The following is a 26,526-nucleotide window of genomic DNA, read 5'->3' on the forward strand; positions in this document are numbered from 1 at the left end:
CCGATAGTGAGTTTGTGGACGTATGTGTGGAGTGTTTCCATGATGGGACAATTGCACAAGCTTCCAGCGAGGACAAAGAAGGATGAGCGGTTGGTGAGTGATCGTCTACGTACGAGTATGTAAGTGCTTCTGATGGCACTTATCAAAGGATCCTAAATGTTCTGGTGTTGTTATTCCTTGTTCTTCCATTGCTGGTACTTTTTTTAATACCACTCGTGTCAATGTAAGGCATTTGTAAAATAGTCACGCTTAATCCATTGAGCTTCTGAAACAAGGTTTATGCAAGGAAAAACACAAATCTTCAAAAAAGCCTCCTGTATATGGTCCTTGAAAATATAAGAACAACTTGATATCCATGAAAAGTGATGATGAGGCTAGTAACTGGCGAGCCCTTCTCCACACGCCTTTGAACAATCAGGATGCTTCAGTACGTAGTTGCGGTTATGATGGAAATATCATTGCAGTGCTACTCTGACTGTGTTGGGCAGCATCAGGCCACAAAAACCACCACCTGTTGGCAATAATAATGCTAAAGATTATGGATAAAATAAAATGGGTCTCCAGTGTTGGCAAATGGAATACACAAAGATTTTGTCTATTTACATTTATTTAGCTTTCAGCCAATCCGTGGTTACCCATTTTCAGGATTATAATGAGCCCAGGACTTGAGTAGTCATTTTAGATACTTATATCAAGACTGATCAGTCGTTCACTTTTAAGCTGTGTGACGGCAAAAAAACTCAACCATTATCAGAATTAAATCCTCATGTACCACACCCAGTTAATGTGGCTTCTTTATACCATTAGACCACCAGGTATCCATCTATTGGCTAGCCTACACAGGCCTCACCCGGCCTCATTAATCTATTATAAATAAAATCATAAATTACATAAATAAAAAACAAATCTAACCATAAATCAGTAACATGACTTGTGATGGATATTCGGGTGAAATATACTTACTGAGAGTGGTGAAATACCAGTTGATTCATACAATGGCTAGGATACTGGATGCATTTGTTATAAAACCATACATACAATATATATTTATTTTCCTCATGATTCATATGTTTACTACCCTTGGAAAAGGCACAATAATATTGCGCAGCTCCTATCCCTGTTCCACTCGCACAAACGTCTCTCAGCTTTGTCTCTATTCCCCAAATGAAGAATGGTGGACTGCTGCAGAAATGCAGCTATACACCGCAGTTCAGCAGGTTTACATTCAGACGAGTCAGGGGCATACCTACAACAACCACCGCCCATGATCGAAGAAAACAAACCATGTTTCCATCAGTCCCATGGTCATAAATCTCGATGGGAATATACCGAATACTGTTTAACCTCGGTTGCAAGAGAATGAAATGGCACTTACATCCACCTCGCGGCACTTAGTACCAGGGAGTTTCTATGCCCGGGCCCTTGGTGGTTTCTGCTTTTCTTCCGTCATCCTCATTATTCTTTTTTCCACCAGATATTTTCATCACGTCAAGCTCTCATTTATAGTTAGATTACGGCACGTCCAGCGTAGTCATTCATAAACAAAGTCATTCATAAACCTGCCCCACTGCTGTCTGTGGTGTATGGCGCAGCCAAACACACCTGCACCGCTCAACATGCTGGAGCTGTATGACCTATGTCTCCTGTGTCACCTAATTTCTACATCAGTAGAGATTATCCTGACATGATCAGCACAGTAACCACCGCTGGGCTGTATGGGATTATATCTGGACATCTGTAATCTAATATCATGTCAAGCATTTGACTGTTGACTGTCCTGTTAGTGCTCTACACAACACTCAAGGTGGAAAGTCCGCATATTGTTTCCTTAACTGCCAGAGTGAATCCATCAACCATGCTATTGTGGTGTGGGAGAGGCCAACCGAATTTCACTGCGACATATTCCTGTCATTACACCTTCGAAGATACCAACCTCTCACAGTCCCTGTGTTACCGGTGTTTTCATACACGGCATGACGCCTGTTACTACCACTATGAAGAAAGATGTGGGTTGTGAAGTGGCACCCATTTGACCCAATACTCCCCTGTACAACTCACTGCCACTGCTCACGCCCCCATCCATCCTACAATTGACTTGCTGTCATTTGAATTCACAGAATTGCTTCGTAAACAAATCTCACCAATTCCCAATGATGCCTACCCTCACCATCTGCACTCGTCGGAATTCTTGTTCCCAGTGTAGACGTGCCAGCATCACTGCATGAAACATGAACTGTCCACGTTGGCACTCTGCCTGTCCTACTCCTTCTAATCCTGTCACCACTTCTGCATCTTATCTGATACACCCTCATAAGTTCATCTCAACCCCTCCCCCTTCCCATACACGAAAGCAAGCTGCTCTCTCCCCGTCTCCTCCCTTATTTCCCTCACCCCTGCCCCAGTCTTTCAGCAACAAGCTGCAGCCACTGCAACAACTGCAACAACAGTATAGTCATTTCCATGATCTCAGCACAGTCGTCTATCTTTGCCTGCTTCACTGCCTGCATTGCTTATCTTCTTTCCTGCTTATACCATGTTTGTCAACCCTCGCTGCTTCTCTCCTCCTCCTCTATCTCTCTCCCCGAAATTGACTTAGCTCTCAACCTCTCATACAAGGAACCTATGTTTATGTTACATTTCCCTCTCCCTCCTCCCCTGCACTGTCTCCTGCCCTCTTCCACCCTGACCCTGCCAGCCTCTCTTAAGGCAAGTACACATACAGGACCACCTCCCTCTTCTCACTTGCCACAGATTAAGGACACAAATCTAATGGGTTGCAAATTACTCTTTCACAACATCCAATGACCTTCGCATCTCCCTAGTTGCTGTGGGCCACGAATTCATTAATCATTATGTGCTGCAGCTCAACCTGCTAGATCCTCTGAATGATTTATGCGATAATGGTTCAAGTGAAACATGTAAACATACTCTTATGTATTACGTTAATATTACTTTATGTTTTCTTTCACTACAACAGTTTTTTTATGTTCGCAGTATACACCGAAAATTTCATAAAATTTACAAAACTATCAAATAATTCTTCAAATATTTTAACTAACTACTTGCATATTTTTCTCATCATTATTCCCTAATATTTGCAATACGCATATACCATTGCAGGAGAGTCAGCACACATATTTATCTTCCCTTTTTCACAGCTTCTCATCAATGGGCGTTGGGTCATCAGACGTTACAACTTTGGAGCGCGAGTTATCCAGCTTATATCAGCTAGATTCAAACGAGTGTTGTAAATTCTGAAAAATATGTATACATGTCCCAGCACACAAAGGTTAAATGTTTGTCCACCAGCAACGGAGGAGAGGGATCAACAGGCCTATTACTGTCTGGGATCAAGCCATACTCCTCTTCTGAAGGCCCAGTATCTCTGCTTGCATTGCTTCCTCTGTTGTTAACTCTATCTGTGGCTTAAGAAGCACATTTTCAAGAAGCTTTACAAAAACAGCCACTTTTATTCTTTACTACATGAGGAGCTTGTACATATTCACTTTATAAGATTACAAGCAATATGCTATTCTAAAAATTTTCTAACACAAATGACTCTGGTAGTGTTACAGTGCAAAGTGTTGACACTGACCTATAAGGAGTGATGCCACCAGGAATAATGGAATGGCACAGTAGACGTCCAGCAGGTAACCAAAAGAAATAACCCCAGCTATGGCTCCTAATCGTCCAGTCAGGGAAATCACCGCTAGTGCCGTTGACCTTGAAATGTAAAAAGGAATTAGAATCTAAGGGCTTCAATCTGACATATTTTGTGCATATGCAAGACATGTATAATATTATGGTATATCATAATTATCATGTCTAATACACAGACCATTCAGTCTTGGTCTGTGGGTATATGATGTAGTAAAGTTAGAAAAATGAGTCAGGCTGAAAACAATCGTTGTTGGAATATGAAGCAATTCTACACGGAATTAAATTATACACAAGCGGTATTCTCAAAACTCATTATGAATATTTCGAAAGTGCTTTGCGTTATTTAACCCGTCACGTTCCAAGGTTTTCCGCCCCTCCGACATCCACCAGTTTGGAAAAAAAATTTTTTGGCTAAAACTTCCGCTTAGGTTGAGAAACGAAGGAAAATCACAAAGAAAGGGCTTACCACGGTCTATAAGTGGTCCATACAGGTGAGGTCCCCCAAGCCAGGTGTCGTGTTCTATAATGGACGTGCGAGGCACTCACGTTTTCTATGGTAAGGAATACTGGGAGAAAAAACACACAACACTTCTATATTTATTGAATTTGAACTAATAAACAATAACAGTAACAGTATAATCGATTTCAGACACATATCCATGAAAAATAAGCATTGTACCATCGCACAAGCATAGCGAGTTTGGTCCGAGTCGTAACATGCTATATGCTAAGTTTCTTGTATCAGTCAACCTATCATTTTTCTACTTGTATACTTCTGTTTCAATGACATTTTACCATTTACAACTGTTTGTAAGTTTTTTCAGATGTTTTCATTCATGATGATGACATGCAGCATAAGTCTAGCGTACATCAGCTTACTAAGCCCACTCGCTATGACTCGTACTTCAACATACCAAATTGTTTTATCACTTTCCAATTATTTTTCCATTTACATAGAACCTTTCCTCCACCACTGTAAATGTTTTCAATTATTTTCATTCATTACGAGGGCATTTAGCGATATGCTAGCGCATATTCACGTAGCAACCACGATCTCAAACACTCGTGTTTCATCATCTACTTTATTTATTCACTCCAATTATAATTTCCCACTTACATTACACACGTTTACACCCCTATACTGCACTGTACATACTTACTGGCATTATTTATTCAAGTGAGCGTGAGAATATCGCATGAAAATACCCTCGCAATGAATGTTTCGACCAACATAATACACACTTATATGGTAATTCTTCACATATATTACACACTTTACCACTTGCTGACTTTTATTTTCACTAATATGTGCCTTATTCATTAAACTGAGCGTCAGGAAATCGCATCTCTATACACACGCTGTGAATATTTGACTTAAAATATATTTCAGCACTTACAATAATTTGAACTTATACCCGTAAGCATTTCCAATAATAATAATTATATAATTACGGGCAGTATTTATTGCACTGAGCGACAGAATATCGCATCATAAAACCCTCGCTATGTATGTTTCCACTTATGGGTTATTTATACACTTACATACAATTTTTGGACTTATGTTATACCCGTATGCACTTTATACTAATATTTGGAGATCAACATGACTGATAATTTCACTGAGCGTCTGTCTGTCGCATTTACCTCATAATTCCAGCGTCATTTCGCATTCACACCATATTAGAATTGCATCAACGTGTGATATTCGCTGAAACATGGGTGAATACAGAGACCCACGTCACACTGCACGCACTCATAGTGGGTGTCCTTCCTCTGTGTCGTGAGCCTCACCTGGGAATTACTGCACACGTGACACCTGCGTTGGGGCCTAAGTCTGTTTGGCTGGGGAGGGATAGGAGTGGGGAAATGGCGGCCGGATATTCTCAGGGGAGTTTGTGCAATAGGGGCAGTGCGGGTGCGATGTTGGGGCCTTTCTACAGCATACTGTGCAAAGATTTCTCTTGTGAGCTCCCTCACAAACCCTTAAAATGTTTCCTGAACTCCTGTTGTCATGGCCTGAAGGTGGTGGCAATTCAGAGCAGTGATATCTAGCAAGTGAAAGAACAGTTTCTTATACCACTTCATCGTGGCCCTGGCACACTCTACCGTCGATATCATGGAGTCTGACAGGTCCACGAGGGGCATGTTTATATTATAGTCCATGACACACTCAGGTTTCCAAATGCGACGCCTGTTCTCGCTACGGTAATCAACTGAATCAGTACGGTGCATCAAGGGGCGGTGAACCGTTGACAATAGGCTTACCTCTCTATTGTGATTCCATACAGTTGCAAGGATGTTGTTGGCTTTGAAGAAGACAACCTCATTCCTTGCAAGTTTCCGCCCTGCCTTGGCCATGTGACGCCGGTTCACCTTCACTGTTCCACAGACTCCAGTTTCATATGTGTGAAGATAACGAGCGAGAAGAGGGCTAGTGTACCAATTGTCCAGGTAGAGGACGTGACCACGATGAAGGTAGTCTTCTATCATCGTCTTTACCACTGCTCCCGACAGTCCAATACTTTGATCTTCTATTATGTTTGTCTGTACACCGGTGTACAAGACTATGTCTTGCACGTATCCAGTCCTACAGTCACACATAACAAAGATCTTGAACCCAAAACGGTGCCTTTTGCTGGGTATATACTGCCTAAATGAAACATTGCCTCTCCACAACACGAGACTCTCGTCTATGACGAGGTCTCTATAGGGATAGAATGAGGAACGAAAGGTTTGCCTGAGGTGATCAAAGATCAACCTAATTCGCCTCATTTTATCAGTGTTGTTTGCATTTGCAGGATCATGAACATCATAGAAATGGAGGCGACTTAGAATTTGTTGAAACCGATTACAGCTCATCACTTGACCAAATATGGGGGTAAACATAACAGGGTCCCTAGTCCAGTAAGCAGGAATTCTGTTCTTTCGTATAATACCCATCAAAAGGACCAGGGCAAAAAATAAGAACATTTCTGGAAGGGAGACAGGGTAATCATAGATGATAGAATGCCTATTCCTTGTTCCCAATCTTTCACTCTCTAGGTGCTGGGTGCTTGCAAACAGGTTGGTATGGTATACAATCTGTTCCACAAATGCCTCACTAAAAAACAGGTGGAAAAAATCCAACCTGGTAGAATTACGGTGAATTCCGGGAGCAATGCAGCCAGAGCGCCCCTGCTCAGTGAAGGGGTGAATGAGGGGAGAAAAATCACTCCCATCCTCCCAATTCCACGCCACAAATCCCTCGTCCCCATCATCCCCATCACCGCCTTCGTCTGGGTGGAGAGGAGATCCTGGTTGGGGAGGTGGGGGAGAAGGAGTGCGGAGGGCTTTCTCACTGTCACTCCTCTTCCCTTTGCCTTTACCCTTTCCCTTTCCCTTACCCTTACGGCCTTGAGGAACATTAGGGGGCTGTGGGGATGAAACAGGGGAATATTGGGGAGCATAAGACGTGCTTGGGAGTGATTCCTCCCCACCTTCCCCCTCCCTCACAACCCCACGTGATAATGAACGCACCTGCACTGGCCCACGTGATCCACTACGCCCCCTCACACTACGTAGGGAGAGCAATGACTCACTCACGTCACTCTCACTTTCCCTAATCCTCCCTGCACTTTCCCTTTCACTCCCCACTCCCTCCACTTCACTTCCTAACTCCCCAAACAAAATGCTAGGCCCATACCTGCTCGTCCGACATGGTGTGCGCTCTGGGCCACGATGAGTGATGACCTCACGTCCATACCACGTGGCAGCATGTCCCACAGCTCCGTCCTCATCCTCGTCCTCGAATTCTGGTTCCAAATCACGTTGGGGATAGGGATAGGATGTTGCACGTGCCTTCTTTGCCTGCTGCCCCTCTCTAGCAGCACGGTAAGTCACATACTGTCGCTTCCTGGGAGACGGAACTTCCTTGTCACTGCTGGTGGTTTCTTCCTCCTCTGGCTGCACATAATCCTTATCCATAATCTCGTCGTCCAGTGGGGAATCACTGTCGCCTGTAAAGGTGTCCAGGGCGGCTTGAATTTCGCTGTCTGAGAGACCTCTCTTAGCCATGTCTGAGCAGGACTGTTGCTACCAGGTGAGTGGACGAGTGGCGGGTTAGCGCGGGTCACGCGGGGTCGCCGAGTGTCCCCGCCTGGTGGCAGGTAGGGGAAGGTCATGCGAGGATACGTACTGCAAATCAAGCGCGAATTTTGAAAATTGTCGAAATTATGCACATTGCAATTGCACGACGTACCGGTACGTCGCCGGGACTGGCAAATGCAAATCGTTGCAATGTACCCATACGTCGACGGGACGGAGCAGGTTAAGTTGCACTCACTGAAGTACTGACCTTCGCAAAATTCCATTCGTTTTCATTAAATTATACCACTGCCACATGATCCTACATTACCCCATATCAGGTGACTGAGACGTGGCTGAGAGTAGTGTTACATCATGACTTTTTTTCATTTTATCTTAGTGTCCATAAAATCTTACTGAAACTTAGATATAAAAAATTTCAAGTACTGTAATTAGACATAAAGTTTTAAGTTTATAGTAGTGCTGCACTCAGGTGCCTGCTCTCTCCTGTCCTCCATACTTCTTTCCTTCCATCCACTTCTTTCTTTTCTTCATTCTTTCCTTGTCCTTCTGCCTATGGGTGACTTTACACTCCCTCTTCTGTCTTTCTTTCCTTCATTCTTTCCTTATCCTTCTGCCTATGGGTGACTCTACACTGAGTGACAAGCTGAATGGTTTTTTGTACACCAGCAAACCATTTACTATGCTGGGTGGTAACCATGTAATCAAATTTTGGCGCAAGTTAACTTTACAATTCCTCTTCAGTCTTTCTTTCCTTCATTCTTTTCTTTTCTTTCTGCCAATAGGTGACTTCACTCTGAGTGACAAGCCAAATGGTTTCCTGTACACCAGGAAACCACTTAATTCCCTGGGTGGTAACCATATAATCAAATTATGGTGCCTGGTGATTTAGTGGGTGATTATGGTGCTCCAATTGGATTGAGCTGATGAAGGTTTATATCCAAGGGATGGTTAGGGTTCATTGCTCACGTAATGCCACTCAGGGATGAGTGAGGCTGGTCACTCTCATCATAAATGTCATGACCAACTTGCCTAGCTCAAGGCTTCTATGCTCCTCATGGGGCAACGGAGGATTGGATGATGATGATGATGATGATGATAATAATATATTTAATGAGTTTACTTACATACCACAACCTAACCTAGTGGTGTTGCATCAACCTGCCCATAGAAGTATGTTCTAGAACATTCTATCATATTCTGGCTTGGCCTAAGCAGCAACTCCCATAGCACATACAAATGAAAAGCCACATCAGTTATCGGATATTCTTGCTAATGATTAAATCATCTCAAGTTCAGTATATCAATACACCGTCTCCAACAAACCCCGACTAAACAAGATAAGACTCTTAGATTGTCAGGCTATTGTTATGGTGAAATACAGAGCAGTGTTACATCATACAGCAACTAAATACTGTAACTAACCATCGTGCTTGGTCTCTTTCTAGGTTTTCGTTTGTGGAGTTATTTAGTCCTGTCTTGGCACGTGCGACCCAAAAACAGCATTATGTGTGGTTGATTGGCTTTCCAACTAAAGTGATACCCCATTAATCGTCTCCCATCTTGGCAAGAAGTCTTGCAGTGGTATTTCAACTTACACCAATGCCAAAAGTTGGAAGTAAAGAGTACAGCAACACAAGTTGTTCACGAAACAGTGTGTCTCTGGGAGAAGGTGTGAATCCCTACTGTAGAAGTGCAGAATGTAATTTCTAAGTTGGAAAAGAAGGTGATGCAGTACCAGTCTATTCTTTGGAGAAAAACTCGATGACTTCCACCACAGATAAAGATAGAATATGAGTTTCAAGCGAACCTCAATGATTTATTTGATACCTTCCACATCGAGACTCTTCAGCTGGTCAAAGTTCCAGAGGAGAGGGCATTCCTCAGAGCACGATGGGAGCCAAGGAGATGAGGCTTCATAGTCGGCGTTGACAAAGTCCTAGCAGAAATAAAAGGAGTGGGGTCTTCAAAGTAACAAGTCGATGACAAAGAGAGTCCACCAAGAAAAAAAAACAAAAAAAAAAACGATCAGCGAGACAGGAGACTGTCGAGTTTCCAATCATACCTGCCGAACAGCAGCGACAGCAGCGGTGATGAAGCCAGTGATGGCAAGAGTGGTGGGACTTCTTCTACTGCAAAGAGGTTGTGCCATGCAAGGAACTTCGTTACAATGGAGCTAACTGCAGCACTTGACCATGTTAAAGAGTGACCAATCGGCATTTCATGTATTATCCGCGGCAGCTTCTGCCTCGGGTCATGAATGCTCATAGCTGGCAATCAGTTGTTCGTCAATCAGGAGATGTAGGTGAACCCAACAGAAGACGATTGTGGAGAAGATCTGGGAGTCTTTTGTAGTGACATGAGCCTAATTGTCCATTGGGATGGGAAAATCCATACAGATGATGGGTAGGAGAAGGATGATTCAACCTGTGTTCCTGTCATTGTCAACGACACAAGAGGAATTGAAAAGGTTGTTGGTGTACTGAAGATTTCTACGGGACTGGACAAGCAAAGGCTAATACTGTGATGCTGTGTCTCAAGGACTGGGAGTTCTCTGAGGTGGTCAGTATGAGCTTTGATGCGACATCTTTTAACACTGGATCAGCACTTGGTGTATGCACTCTCCTGCTGCAACAGCTGGAACACCCAGTATTTGATTTTGCATTCCGTCATCACATCTTGAAATCTTTGGCCCGACTTCTGGTCCGGATATACCCATATTCGAGTGTTTCCAGTTAAGTTGTAAAACCATCGATCAAGAGAAATTTAAGCCACTGATGCCCGTTGATCTAGATCCTGCAGTGGCCAGCACATTTTGCAGTTGCAAAGAATAAGTTGTGTCATTCTGCATCAAAGAAGTCGAAATTGCACAATCTAGAGATTATTACCATGAACTTCCTGAGTTGGTCACCATTAGCTTCGGTGAGCGTCCACCAAGGGCATCTTTCAACTTCCTCCAGCCAGGTGCCCTTCACCGTCCAAGTTGGATGGCCCACACGACCTATGGAATCAAGATGTATTTGTTCTGAGCTCAGTTTCAAATGACTGCTGCTGAGCTCAGTGGCCTGAGACAAGAGTATTGTATAACAAACCCTAATTCGATGCTCCATCAGCCATTGCTGCTCCAGCTGGAGATCTAGTATTTTTGAAAGGACTGCTCTCCTAGTCTGATTCCAGCATTGCCACGGCCCATAGCAAAAAACTTGCCAATCACCTGCAGTACCCGAGTTCAAAAGACAGCCGGACTCGCTATAACCGATAGGATGATTCCCCTCGATGTTAAGTGTAAGATGGTGGTCGCTCTGAAGAGCACATTTTGACCTAGCAGCAAAGGAAGTAATCACTAATAAGACTGTAGTGACTTCATCACATCTGACCCAAGCCTGATTATTGAGGCATTCGACATCAAGAAGGACTTCCTAGAGAGAGACATTGGTGACTGGGAGGACTCCTTCCCCTGCCAGTCAGCAAGAAAGGTAATGGGCTCGATTGCTGTTGTAAATGACTTTGCCGAGTGTGGAGTAGCTCATATCCAGGACTATAATGAAGTCATTACAAAAGACGACCAGCAACGTGAATACCAAGTGCAAGTTGCTGAGTGACATTGTCACCAATTTCCTAGCACGAACGAAGCAGGAACTCCATGTAGCCATTCCTGGATATATTTATTGCTTGTGAAACACACTCGTTTAAAATACCTTTGTGGTGTTTTATTCTTACTTGATAAATTGTTAATAAACCAGAATAACACAAATGAAGTGTTTTCGCTCCTTAATTATCCCTCTGAAAAATGTAAAATTTCCTATAATATCTATTTCAATATCGAAACCTGCAACATAGTTATCCTTCGACTCGGAGACCAAAAACCCGTTAATATTAACCGCACGTGTGACAGTAGTTAATGAAGTCGTTTGTGGACAATATTTGACACCAACCATTTTCTTATTTGTACGAACTATTTTATAAGGAAACACATTTAGAAAATTACTTTTTTGGTGTAGGTGTGCTACTGAGGACCTCCCTGATATACACTGTACCAATTACAAGTTTGATGAGTCCACTCTCTGCCCTCACATTTGTGGGCTCAGTTTCAGTAACCTTCAGTTTTTCACACTTAGATGATGAAATATTTTAATCAATATCACTAAATCCCAATATTGTGAGTACGCTCAGAAATAAGGAAATCTCCCAGTATTTCTGCCCGCTATATGAAGACTTCCAGTAGCAGGGATGACTCTGTCCTTTGATGCCAGATGCCTTGTAAATGTTTAACTTAATTGCATTTGCCGTCTTTTCCTTAAGAAAAGTTAGATCATGGGAAGGAAATTAAGAAAAAAAATATATCATCCAGGAAAATGAAGCACAGCTATGGAATTCGAGAGCACCTATAGAGTGTGTAGAAAGCAGCTAAGACTGCAACAATATACACGGAGGAAGGCCAAATGCAGAGTACATGATCCAGTTTATTTCAACGTCTCGTCCACTAGAGTTTCTTCAGGAATAACATCAGTGGACAACACTGCACACCTTGAATGGTCCCCGGCCTGACTGGTGACTTAAACACGAGTAAACAACCTTACACTACCTGGTTAACTTGGCTACATGCTCGTTAGGAGGTATGCCAATGGCTTCGCTAACATAAAGAATCCATTATTTTGGCTAATATTACATACATTTGCAACGAAGACAGACCCATAACATCTACGTTTCATGGTACTGTCTACACAATTAATCATTTTAGAAATTTTCCAGTCGGCATTATGGCCTTTGTCAAACCTATGTTTCACAATCGCATTATTCATATTGAAAAACTTCATGTCATATTTTTGTTCCATCAACTCGTTTCTCTAAACCTCGAAATGTTTCTCCAACATATACTTCATTACATCCTGACCAAGGCACGCTGTAAACTTCTGCCTGGCGTACATCCTGTCTACTCTTTTTCTTTTTCAATAAATTGCCCACTGTTACAGAACCGAATCTCATAACACTAATACCAAACTTATTTAGCGGGGGGAAACATTACTAGCTATAACGGTATTAGGAAACATGTTCCTGTTATTACATTTCTCTTCTTTCTTTTCTTGTATGAATATTTTCAGCCTTCCTCCAAACCTTCATGATAAAGTAGTGAGGGAACTTCAGCTCAGTGAAAGCATTAGAAATATTCTTATATTCCTCCTGTAGACATTCTCTCGAACATGTCCTCAAGTCTCGAAGATAAAATCCAATGACATCACCTAGTTTAGTCCTGTTATCCGTAGCAGAATAAAAATGTAATAATTTTCCTAAAAAACTTTGAACTTCAACCTGTTCTCGACTCTTAATAACAGTACATCTAGGTAAGGCAATCTCTTGTCATTCTCATGTTCTACCGTAAATTTTATACTATTTTCTGCACTATTTACCTGATCTAAAAGCCTGCTCAAATCTAACCAACGAGGAGCTATCACAAGTACATCGTCTACGTGCCTAAGCTTAAACTACCTCTTTGGGAACATGTCGTTGATGCTAGTGGTTTCTAGAGTATTAAAAATATATTAGCTAAAACTTGGCTGAGGGGGAACCCCACTGCCATCCCTGCTATAATACTAATAATTAAAAGTGAAGCAACAGTTAGAAACACAGAAGTCAACTAAACGAAAAAAAATTTTCACAGGCACAGGTAGATAATCATCATCAGCGAGTACATTTCTCAGTACATTAATGGCCTTATCAGCTGGTGCATTAGTAAATAATGAAACAACATCGAAGCTGGCCAGTTGCTTATTTCTTATGGTTAAGATTTGTATCCTGTTGATTAGATCGCCAGAATGCTTAAGGCTATTGCCATTGATGACACTAACTTTACCCGGCATTGCTTTAGCTAACCTGCCTGCTAGTTTATTTAGTAAACTTCCAATTCCAGAAACAATTGGATGAAGTGGCACGTTAGGTTTGTGTAGTTTGGAAAGTCCATAAATATATATGCAGGAGAATGAATCTTTGGCAGAAGCCTCAACATGCTTTTCCCACCAGTTTTCGAAAGAATGTTCTAGGGATAAAGAGGCAATAATTAGGTGGATGCCAATGTGTCCCTGAGTTATAGGTCTGGGGCGGGGGGGCTAGGTTTACGATGGAAGAGTTGAGAGGTAGGATGGGACTGGAGTGTATTGGTGTTGTGATGAGGGGGGGTTGGCTGAGATGGTTTGGGCATGTGGAAAGGATGGTGATGATAATTGGGTGCAGAAAATGAGAAGTGTTAATGTTGAGGTTAGGGTATAGCAAGAGGTAGATCGAAAAAGACCTGGGACAGGGTCACTGATTATGCCCTTAGGAATAAAGGACTAACCAGGGAGGCTGCCAGAGATCGTGCAGCATGGACAGCCGCCATTAGGTAACCCCTTGTGGTGACCAAGGCCAACGCGCGCAAGCATGTTGGAGCCTTCAAAAACGAAACATTATATTCCCCACTGACCTGTTCCTACGATGGACCTATTATCTCACTACCCACCCACCCACCAACCCATCCCACCTACCTTGCTGACCCATTCACCCACCTGCCCTACTCATTCTCCCACCAACCTTCCCACCCACTCACCCACCCTTCCTGCCCGCACGCTCACCCACCATTGCTGTCCCACCACACACACCCAACCCACCCCACCATCCACCCTCTAACCCACTCCACCTAGCCTGTCACCGCACACCAACCCATCCACTCAACCCTGCCAACCCACCCCACCTGTCCTGCCCACCCCACCAGTCTGTCCACACATCCAACCCCTTGTAGCTAATAATGATATGGCTGTAGAAGTTAAAACTTTACAGTAATTCGCTACCATATCTCCATCATGTTGACTTGATTAATTTTAATTACTGTAGTCCTAATGTCGGCCATCAGGGGTGCCACACTAGCATCTGTAATGCCATCATCATAATCATCATCATCATCATATCATCATCATCATCATCATCATCATCACCCGGACCTCCTTTCCCTCCCTAGGGCGGGGTGAGGAGTAGCAGCGTCCAGACAGCCAAAGACTGACCAATTCAATGGACCACGCTTCCATTCACACATCATTCAAGCCCAAGGAATCCTGGCTTCATCTGGTAGGCCAAAAGATGGGAATGCCCATCATCCACTCACTCAGTGTAGTAATGCTTTATGGTCCATACACTGGGTGACAAGCCAAATGGTTTCCTGTAACCCAGGATACCACTTACTCTGCTGGGTGGTAACCATATAATCGAGGTTTTTGGCCGGGGTAAGTGTCCCCCAGATTTCCCTATCTACAGTATTATTATCAATAAATAATGGCAACTGTAATATATACATGTAAATTCGTCGAGAGAAGTTAGAGCTGTTTATATATATATATATATATATATATATATATATATATATATATATATATATATATATATATATATATATATATATATATATATATATATATATGTATAAATATATGTATATATATATATATATATAGATAGATAGATAGATAGATAGATATAGAAAGATAGATAGATTTTTTTATAAATAACAGAACGGAGGAAGGAAAAACTGAATAAAAAAAAAAAAAAAAAACAATCCATACACCAGATTACTGGCGTCCTTCGTTCATAAAATATCTGTAACAGACTTGAACAGCTGTGGGTTGAAATTTGGAGAGAAACAACACTGGGGAAGCGAATTCCAGAGAGATGCAGTTCGAGGAATGAAAGAATTCTGAAAGGCAGAAGTTCTGCAATATGGCTGAGTGACATTCCAGTCATGAGCGCTACCAGATGCCCGTGTAGCACGAGGGAAGGCATGGAGAGGTGGCACCATGGACGCAACTTCGTCTGAGCATTTGCCAAAAAAATATCTGTAAAATAATGCAAGGGAGGCAACATTCCTTCTTACTTGCAGGGGAGGTAGTTTATATGTAATGACAGGGTTGTTAATGATTCTAACAGCTTTGTTCTGAATTTTGTCTAGCTGTCTTAATGCAACCTCTCCACAACCTTTCCACAAGGGTGAGCAATATTCAAGCTGAGAGCACACATGACTCTTATAAATTATAGCTAACTGCACATCGGCGAAGAAGTTACGGACTCTGTACAATAATCCAAGTTTCTTTGAGGCGATTTTAGCAAGTGATCTGACATGAGAGGTCCAGCTGAGGGCACTGTTAAGTGAGACATCAAGAATTTCAATACTTTTGGAGATGGGAATATTAGTAGCACTGAAGGTAATGTATGAATCTGGCAATATCTGTCTATTAGTAAACTGCATATTTTTAGTTTTACTAGCATTAAAAGAGACAAGGTTGTTTTGTCCCCATTCACTGATCGTAGATAGATCTTGATTTATGGAGATGGTTGTACTGAGTTGAGAGGTAGAGATATTAGACTTTGTAAATGGGTGTCTGAGTGTTGAGTCATCTGCATATGAGTGAATGGGATTGTGGATGACAAATAAGAGATCATTAATATGAACCAGAAAAAAGGTTGGCGCCAGAACTGATCCTTGCAGCACGCCGGCGTTAATTGAGTGGAAATTGGAATATACATCATCTACTTTTACTCTTATTTTCCTGTCACTAAGATATGAAGATATCAAAGGAACAAAAGACGTTAGTCCATAGCAAGGGAGTTTGGACAGCAGAGAACGGTGTCATACACTGTCGAAAGCTTTAGAAATATCAAGAGCTACTGCATAAGTTTCTCCAAAAAGATCAATTGATTGATGGATGGTATGAGTTAAGAGATTGAGTATGTCAATGGTGGATCTTTCGTGGCGAAAACCATATTGTCTATCACTAATTAAGTTGTTAGATTCAAGATGTTTAACAATGTGCTTATTAATTAAAGTTTCAAATACCTTACCAAGAGAAGATGTGACAGCTATTGGTCTGTAATCAGAGGGGTCAGACGAACTTCCTTTCTTCGGAATTGGGTGGATATTGGCTTCTTTCCATGAATTTGAGAATAAAGAAGTACGTATGCATAGTCTGAATAATTTAGCTAGGACAGAGGCAAGTTCAGGGGAAAACTTTTTCAAAACAATTGGCGGAATTCCATCTGGGTCTGGTGTTTTGTTGGTAGGTAAATTGTCTAGGATGGATTTTACGTATCTTGTCCGTATTCTAAGTGGGGCAATTTCGGGAGAATCAAGTTCCAGTATTGGGACATTCTGGCTGATATCATTTATGGTAGAGTTTCTGGCAAAGGTACTAGCAAAAATATCTGCTTTCCCACGCGGTTCATTTGTAATGTTGCCATCTGAAGATTTTAGTGGGGGAATGGAAGATGACATGTTAAAGTTATTATTGAAAGAATTAAGAGTTGACCAGAATATTCTATTGTCATTAGGGTTGTTAAGTAGTTTTGATGCTTGCTTTTGAAAAAAGTTTGATTTAGATAGATTTAATACAGCTTTTGCATGATTTCTAGCAATTTTAAATTGGGAGAGTGATTCAGATGTTTTTTTATTTTAAGTAAGAGTTATATGATATATATATATATATATATATATATATATATATATATATATATATATATATATATATATATATATATATATATATTTATATATATATCATCTCACCTCATCAGCCGTTTGAGTGTGCACTGCAGGACCAGCCTATCCCGACCGAAGTGGGGACGATACAGCCAATGTAGCTCTACCAAGTGGCTTAGGCTGTCTGGTAGAGATTGTACTGTATGTAGAGTTAGAAGTGCTTCTAAGTGTAAATGTAGTGCTGGAGTAGCTTTGGATGTGTGTGTAGGCTTTGAACCAAGTGTAATCAGCCCATGCAAGCCGACTGAGTGCATCAAATACTTTATAGTATGCGACACTGATTCAACTACAGCACCCCTTATGTCTGCGAAAGCAATGGGCTATGTGGCCAGAAGAATGCCCCCAAAGTTTATTACCCTGGCGGGATGCAAACCCTCGTACGAAAACGTACACTTTACCACTGTACCACAGAGGCCACATACATACATACATATATATATATATATATATATATATATATATATATATATATATATATATATATATATATATATATATATATATATATATATATATATATATATATATATATATATATATATATATATACAATAAAATCACTTATTTTTATACAAAAATAGGAGAGGAAAGTCTCAAGGGAGCTTCCTAAGTCACTGACAATTACTAGTATTCTAAACTTACCTCCTTATTTGTAGCTAAATAAATACTGTATGAAAATAAATAATATTACATACATAAAATATAATTCTTGATAAAAACACTTTTGGATAACAGTGAATTTTATACCGTACGGTAAGCATAACTGAGGAGTGTCGTAGCATTAAGTTTACATAGGATTACATAGGAAAGCAAACGCAACAAACTTTAAGGTCCTATCAAGGCTGCTTTTTACAGAGAAGACTATGACTACTAGATCTAACTCTACATGCTGAAGGATAAGGATAGTAAAGCAAGAAGGCTCCCCCCACCCCCAAACCCTCCAGGAAAAAGTGAGAAAAACCACCATGCACCATGGAAAAACTGACATGGAAATTTCACAAGAAATACTGGAATGGAAAAGTCACATTCTGCTGCATAATAAGCTACCCGTTTGAGTAACCTGAAAGAGAAAGTAATCATATAAACTAATAGTTACGTCATGACATTATAAACGGGTACGTTGAGTTAATGGGGCGTCTGTAGACATAACGAGGAAACTTTGCAGTGAGCTGTGTGGATGTTTAGGGGTTGTGCGGCAGTCTTGCCTGGCGCTTTGGTAGGCAGCAGGCAATCAGGCCATAGCTCCGTTCACTCCACTGAAACCAGGAACTCATCCATGAGGGACAAGTACACAAGTTTCCTTCTGAAGCAGTGACATCTGGTACATTAAAAATATTCTGATGGTGGTCACTTGTCTAACAGGAACCCTCAGTGATCTACACCCCATCACAGGTCAAAAGTAAGAGTAGTGACCGTTAACTCAGGGCTATCTGTGCAGATCCTAATCTGTGCTTATATTACTTTCTTTGCATTGGGGAAATTGAAAAATATATATGACAGGGTGTCTTATAGACAAAAGGGAACTGCACAGTGCACGGTGTGGATGAACAGTGAACAGAGTGGATGTTTAGGGGTGGTGTGGCAGCCTTGCCTTCGTTTTTCAGGTAGGCAGCAGGCAATCAGGCTCTAGCTCCGTTCACTCCACTGTGACAAGGAACTCTCCCATGTGTTACAAGTACACAAGTTTCCTCCTGAAGCAGTAAGCCCTGGTACATAAAAATAAAATCCCGATGGTGGTCACTTGGCTAACAGGAAACCTCAGTGATCCACAGCCCATCACAGGTCGAAAGTAAGAGTAGTGACTGTTAACTCAGGGCTATCTGTGCAGATACTAATCTGTGCTCATATTACCTTATTTGCATTGAGTAAATTGAAAAATGAATAATGACATGACACAACGCTACGTACGGGTATATTAAGTTTACGGGGTGTCTTGTAGCCACAGGGGACTGCAAAGCGCACAGGATTAACAGGGTGTGGGAAGGGGATTATCAAGCATGGGCCTATTGACCTGCCCAACTCTCTCTCTCTCTCTCTCTCTCTCTCTCAGTTTTTCGAATTAATCAAATACAGAGTCATGGTTAATGGACGTTCGCACATATAAATAGTATCATTCAACATATGCATGTGTATTACAGTTACAAGAACACTGATTCATGTAAAAAAAAAATACTTATATAAATACTTATCTGGGCGTCTTCTGTATATGGATATGAACCCAGCTACATACCTACCTACACACACACACACACACACACACACACACACACACACACACACACACACACACACACACCACAAAGCCAGCCAGAAGATAAGGCGTGTGTGTTGGGCAGTCCCCAGGCCCTGTCTTCCCTCTTATTATTTGAAACTCAGCCCACACCCCATTGACCGGGTCAATGTATGGCCCGACCTGTACTATTGGTGCAGAAATCTTAAACGCACAACGAACCTACCTACATAAGCACATAGGCTACAAACGTATACATATGAAAATGAGTGCAAATATACGTAGACGAAAACTATGTTATGAAATATACTTACAATGTAACCGATTCTTTTCAAACAATTGCATATGCATGCATACCCTTGTACAAAGCCCCTCCAGTGCAGGTGTGAGCATATATAATAAGGAGAGCAAAAATATACAAACGAGATCATACTAAATGATCTTAACTATAGTGTTCCTCCTCGTAACATAGGGTTTGGGTGGAGTCACCCCCTCCCTACACTATTGCCATGTTTCCTAACCCTACGATGTATAACGCCTGTGGTTTGTGTAGTAGGAATGATACATAAACATAACTCATACTAATATAACTGTAATGAAAGTGCTGACATGTATCAAGGAAGAATAAAACTATTCTGCATACTATATTATACGATAATAGAGAAACGTGGCATAAAAATTTGGCAGTGTTGCTCTAAAAATATTCTAATTATTATTTACTTCCCCAACACTTCTAACATTGCTAATTAATTTAGCAAGTATAACTGCAAGAAAATTTGAAGGGATAAAAGTGGGAAGAGGCGATCCTTTCATAATTAAAATAAATATATCAAACAGCTCTGGGGTGGCAGCACTCACGCGACACGTGTTTGTGTGTACGCTGTGGGAGGTCACCAACCCCCTACAGGATTTAGGCCTATTGGGGAAACCTCTATAAAAAAACGCGCCGTGACTTTTACCTCAAGGGTGGTGCGGAAATAAAGTCAAAATTATAATCCATACATAAAAATGGAAGTAAAAAACCATGGATGACACATAACAAAATCTAGCGAGAGAGAGAGAGAGAGAGAGAGAGAGAGAGAGAGAGAGAGAGAGAGAGAGAGAGAGAGAGAGAGAAATAATAATAATAATAATAATAATAATAAAACTTTATTTCCACTAAACAGTGGGTATTCTTATACATTATACAGTAGTACAGCATACAGTATGAAAGTTCTATACACAATATAATACAAGTTGATACATATGGTGGAGAATAGTGACAGAGAGGTAAATGGTTTAAAAGGTGTGGGGACACTTAGGTTAAAAATAGATCAATTAAGGGATTTAGGAACGAAGGCAGTGGGAAGGATTAAGACAGATGGGATTGTAAGATTAGGGAGTTTGAGCAATAGGGTAGAATGTATGCTCTCAATAAAAGTATAGCAATTATCAACGGCTAATTATTATACAGGTGTTGATGGTGGGGGTCTATATTTATAGGAGGTGTTGGTGGTGGAGGTATAGCGGGTGTTGTTGATGGGGGTGTTGTTGGGGGTAGGGGTATAGGGGGTGTTGGTGGCAGGGGTATAGGGGGTATTAGAAAAACGGAGATCACAAGAGGGAAACAGTGTCAAGGTCATCGCTGATGGAGAGGTCAGCTCGGAAACGTGGCAACAGTGCAGGGAGGGGGTGACTCCACCAAAACCCTACGTTTCGATCTGTCAGACTATAGGCTACATAATTTCTCTGTGATGAACTTATCTAACTTGTACATCCCATTGCTCAGGTTCATAATATCGGACTCTGTGTTCTTGATTACACTGGATTCAATGATATTCCTGTTAACAGCAGATTTGGAAGACAAAACTGAAGAGGCATTATCCCAGTCTATACAGTGATTCTCATCTCTCATACGTACAAAGAAGACATTGGATATTTGTCTTGTCCTAACACTATACTTATGTTGTTTGATTCTAGCACTAAGATCTTTTCCTGTCTGGTCTACATAAAAAAACAAAAACAAAAAAACAAAAAAAACTTGGTGCATTCTTTACATGGTATATTGTAATACGGCCACTTGAATTATCAGGTGAATTCTTAATGAACCTCTTCTTCACCGTACAAGAATTATTGAACACTACATTTACATTCCACCTTTTCATCAGTTGAGGAACTTTGAAAAATTACTCACTGTATGGTAAAATTAGGAGATTCGTTTTGTCATGAGAAGGCAATGGTATGGTCCTATAGAAGGTTTTCCTTGCTTGGTTGAAAGCTTTATCTATGAAAGTTTTGGGGTACTTTAATTTGGCTGCAATATCGTAGATGTTTTCAAGTTCCTCAGCGATGAAGTCTGCGCTACAGATTCGAAGAGCACGTGGAAACTTAGATGAAAACGCTGACAATTTGTTTTCTTCTGTGTTTCTCTCTCTGTCTCTGTCTCTCTCTCTCTCTCTCTCTCTCTCTCTCTCTCTCTCTCTCTCTCTCTCTATATATATATATATATATATATATATATATATATACACACACAGTAGTATAAGCGACCTGCTTACACACATTATCAAACAATTGAAATAGAGGTAACTATGCAGCGAAAGACATAAATTCAACCATGGCAAGATAGAGACTTGTTTTCCTGCAGTCAAACACGGAGAACATTAATATACTCTAACATCTTAGTACAAAGTACACAGTTAGTTTTGTTCGAATTCCTTACCTAAGGTAAGTAGGGAAGAGTTCAGTGGCAAGACAGGCTAAAGCTGTTGAGGAGACGGTGGACGCAGCGCCAAACACACAAGCCATGATCAGGTTGCCCACTGAACTCTTTACAAAGTAGAAGACAAACGCTGCCACGCCTGCTGTCACCATAGTGAACACTGTAAGCAACAGTCACCATTACTAAACGTATACCGACTTTGTACACACACACACACACACACACACACACACACACACACACACACACACACACACAAATATATATCCATCCATCCATCCATCATCCAATCCTAAGTTGCCCCATGAGGAGCGTAGGAGCCCAGGGCTAGGCAGATGGTCCTGACATTTAGGATGAGAGTGACCAGCCTCACTCATCCCTGAGTGGCATTACGTGAGCAATCAACCTTAACCACCCCTTGGATATAAACCTTCACTAGCTCAATCCGATTGGAGCACAATAATTACCCACTAAATCACCAGGCGCCAAAATTTGGTTATATGGTTACCACCCAGCGTATAAATGGTTTCCTGGTGTACAAGAAACCATTTGGCTTGTCACTCGGTGTAGAGTCACCCACGGGCAGAAGGAAGAGGAAAGAATGAAGGAATGAAAGACAGCAGAGGGAGTGTAAAGTCACCCGCAGGCAGAAACACGAGGAAAGAATGAAGGAAAGAAAGACAGAAGAAGATGGAAGGAAAGAAGGATGGAGGGGAGGACAGGGCAGACACCCGAAAGTAGTACTACATTGAATGAGTGGATGGTGATCGCCCCCACCACCACAAATATATATATATATATATATATATATATATATATATATATATATATATATATATATATATATATATATATATATATATATATATATATATATATATATATATGGTACGAGGGGGGGCTCATCATCCACTCACTCAATGTAGTGCTGCTCTTGGTTGTCTGCCCTTTCCTCTCCTCCATCTTTCTTTCCTTCCATCTTGCCTGCTTGCGGATTTGCTATTAAAGTTTACTTCCATTTTATCCAATTTTTTTCATGTGCTGTAGGTAAACTATTAATTTCTGTAGACGTATTACACATTTATAATAATTATAGATATAGCAACTCACAAGAGTAAAGCGTGCTTAATGTAGTGTTTTAAGTGTAAAATAATAAAAAGTTGTTGAGAAATGAGTTTATTTATTTTTTTTTTCAGATACTGTAACTACAAACTTTATACTCTCAAAAGGTTATACATACAAAAAGAAAAGATTACGTTTTCTTACACAAAAAACTATGGATTTAAACTGTCATAGGACTGTGAATGATGTCCTTTTGACGCAAACGCAGGACGCATCTTCCTGTTCAGTACTTTCGCAAGGATAGATCTATGACGTGTTTCAAACCCATACACGGTATAGGAAGCCTCTGTCACTAATTTTACACTCCTTTCAACACTGAGAATGAGACGCCAGGTCTGGAATATCTGGCTTGGCGTTAGTGTCCATGAACGACTTAATTTCCTCATCAGAAACATGTTGTGTTGTAGGTGATTCTTGTGTTGTAGGTGGTTCCATAACAACAGGGCCAGTGAGGTCAATGAGCTCATGCCAGTGTTCTGCATCCCAATTCACCCAGAGGAATTTTCTTTTCCACTTCATGGTTGCTCTTCATCCTGCAAATAAAAATTGTACTCAAATACTGTCGTTTAGTGATCAACATGCAGTCTTACACAGTCACTAATATTCATAATATTTTTCATTTTTTGAGAAATTACCTAGATAAAAATTATGCAAACGTTACCTGTGTCAGAGAGTGAGTATCGTCTGAAGCCCAAGACTCCTCATCCAGTCATCACCATCTTTCACCATGGCATAGAGGAAGTTTTTAGATAGCAGGCAGAAACCATTACCCTGAATGTTTTGCTTTACAATGCGTTTCACATCATCAAATTGAATAAGCTTCAGTCGGTTGATGGCAGAGAAGAGAAAGCGAGGTGAATCATGCAGCTTAGAGGATGTCTTTATCTCAAACCATGCGGGAGCATAAACCTGAACGATGTAATGGACCAACTTTTTCAAATTCATGTTTGGGCTGTTGTCTCTTGTGTATAGACAGAGAAGTCGTATGGCAAGAGTTAACCATCTTGCATGGTTGAGTGGACCAGTCCTCCAGACCGCCCATCTGTCATCTACTCTTCCTAATCCGATGGCTTTGTAATACTCATATAAAAGCCTCTGATTATGACTGAGATGTTTTAGTACTTCGTCTGGAATGTACCCTTCAATAATTGGAGTTTCTACAGCCTCAATCTGTATTCGAGGTTCATCATGAATATTTTCTGAGCACCTTTGACCAAGGGGCCGACTAAAGTTTATTGGGTCAGTTGTAACTCCATCCAATTTTTTGAAAAGAGCTCTCAGTGGAAGTTCAGTTTGATGAAGGGTGCAACCAATAGTGTGCAGATTCCTCTCAAGAATTTTTTCCAGTTTTACCACTAAACCACTCTTCCAGCCAGTGTTGGTTGCAGTATTATAAGGCTGTCATATTCTTACAGAATACCGAATGTCTCCTGAGCAAGAACATCACCAGTAGCATTAATAACAGGTATTGTTCTGTGGGTCAAGCAGCCATCTTCATAGGTGAAGGTGAGGTGATGTTCTGCAGCAACACACTTTCGGAGGACAGTATCCCCTTCAGGTGTGTCGGTTTCTTTATAAGTCAAGGTGTTTTCATCTACTTTTCCATACACGCCAATACAAACGAGCTGTGTCTTTGCATCTGACTCCACACCATCACTACTCTTACTTTCGCTTTAGCCCTGTCTAATTTCCTATACACTTATCAATTAGGATGTGATTGATGTTAACTTCAGGTCTCAGTAGGTGTTTGATGTCATGGAGCAAGGCATTCCCGAGAGCTGCATCCAGATTTGATGAACATTCACCTCTAACAAGCTCCATAGCATATCTGGGAAACTTCAGAAGGTTGTAGTCTCCTGAAGGCCTCTTGCTGGGCTGCCATGCATCTTCTTCCTGAAAATATGTGGAAAATAATAACCAGGGTTCGTTTTACGTACTGTTTTTATGTAGGTGTTTAATACACATTTACTTATATATTCTGATAAATGTAAATAAAAGAAAACTAACCTCAGAACTAGATGAATTACTTGTAAGTCCAGGAAACTCTGTAGGCTGTATGGAAGATCCATCTAGCTCAATATCCTTCTGAGGTGAAACATGTTGCTGTCTCTGTTTGGCCTTCCCCTCTTTTTTGGTAGCAGCTGTGTCCACTAAACACATCGGGAATGCACCCTTAGGACCTGTTTTTGATCGCTGATCTCGAAGATACGCTCTTTCTTCATGTGGCACCTTTGCAGCTGGAGGACAGACACAGATGATATGTTCTTGTGCACATTTATCTTTCTTGCAGTATACTCTTGAATCACTGCAAGGCACAATATCCAGAGAATAGGAACAGGCAGATATATGAAAGAGTTTGTCCAATTTGCCATCCAAGTTTCACTTGACGGCCGCTTTAACATGCTTGCGTTTCCTGTCTTTCACACTCATGAGTAGGTCTATAATTTTTCTGTCAATGGATTTGTCATTAATTAACGGCAATCTCGGATTCACTGAAGACCAAATGGATTTTAAGTCTTTGCTAACTCGCTGCACTATGGCTCAAAAATCTGCACCAGGGTTAGCATAATGGAGGTAATAATAGTATTGAATCAGTTGCCTATAAGTGCTCGGATCAGTCAATAATAAATCACAAGGTCTACCTCCATACTTTTCTTCGCTCTTCTTTCGTGTCAGGGGCCTTGTTTTCAATTTCGGCATTTTTCAAAACAGAAAACCTGAAACTGAATGAAAAGTGTTCTGTTAGAACATGAGATATGAATAAAAGACATGAACACCATGACAAGACATGAACAATTGACATGAAATGATGACATTTTCAGCAGAGAAATTAAAATACTTAAATCTAAATCCGCAGACACTTATTTCATCAAAATGCATTTCTTTGTGATTTTCACATATCATACATTAAACAACAACTACTCGATGTTAATTCACTTTCTAGTGCCAACTTCGACCAACCCTAATATATATATATATATATATATATATATATATATATATATATATATATATATGTACCCCCCCTACAATATGTCTACCCCCGATGTATATATGTACCCCCCCCAATGCATACATCTATCTATCTATCTATATACCTAGGCTGCTTCCCCCAAGGAAAGGGAGGTAGCCGAGACAGGACGACTCACTCTCCATTTACTCATCCATTCAAACACA

The 26,526-nt window shown here is 40.9% G+C and overlaps 1 protein-coding gene across 1 annotated transcript in view; it reads right to left on the minus strand.

Annotated features, from left to right (window-relative positions):
* Nucleotides 1-455: 455 nt before the first annotated feature.
* LOC145395275 (synaptic vesicle glycoprotein 2B-like) overlaps nt 456-26,526 on the minus strand; it is a 122,415-nt gene continuing 96,344 nt past the window's right edge. The window contains exons 11-13 of the mRNA XM_080268955.1: nt 22,228-22,387; nt 3,596-3,723; nt 456-511 (exon numbers count right to left, since the gene is read on the minus strand). Of these exons, the coding sequence (XP_080125081.1) occupies nt 456-511; nt 3,596-3,723; nt 22,228-22,387 (344 nt within the window). The remainder of the gene's footprint in view (nt 512-3,595; nt 3,724-22,227; nt 22,388-26,526) is intronic.

This window comes from Coenobita brevimanus, chromosome 30 (genome assembly GCF_032717465.1).
Source record: "Coenobita brevimanus isolate Jiangsu-jjx chromosome 30, ASM3271746v2, whole genome shotgun sequence".
NCBI lineage: Eukaryota > Metazoa > Arthropoda > Malacostraca > Decapoda > Coenobitidae > Coenobita > Coenobita brevimanus.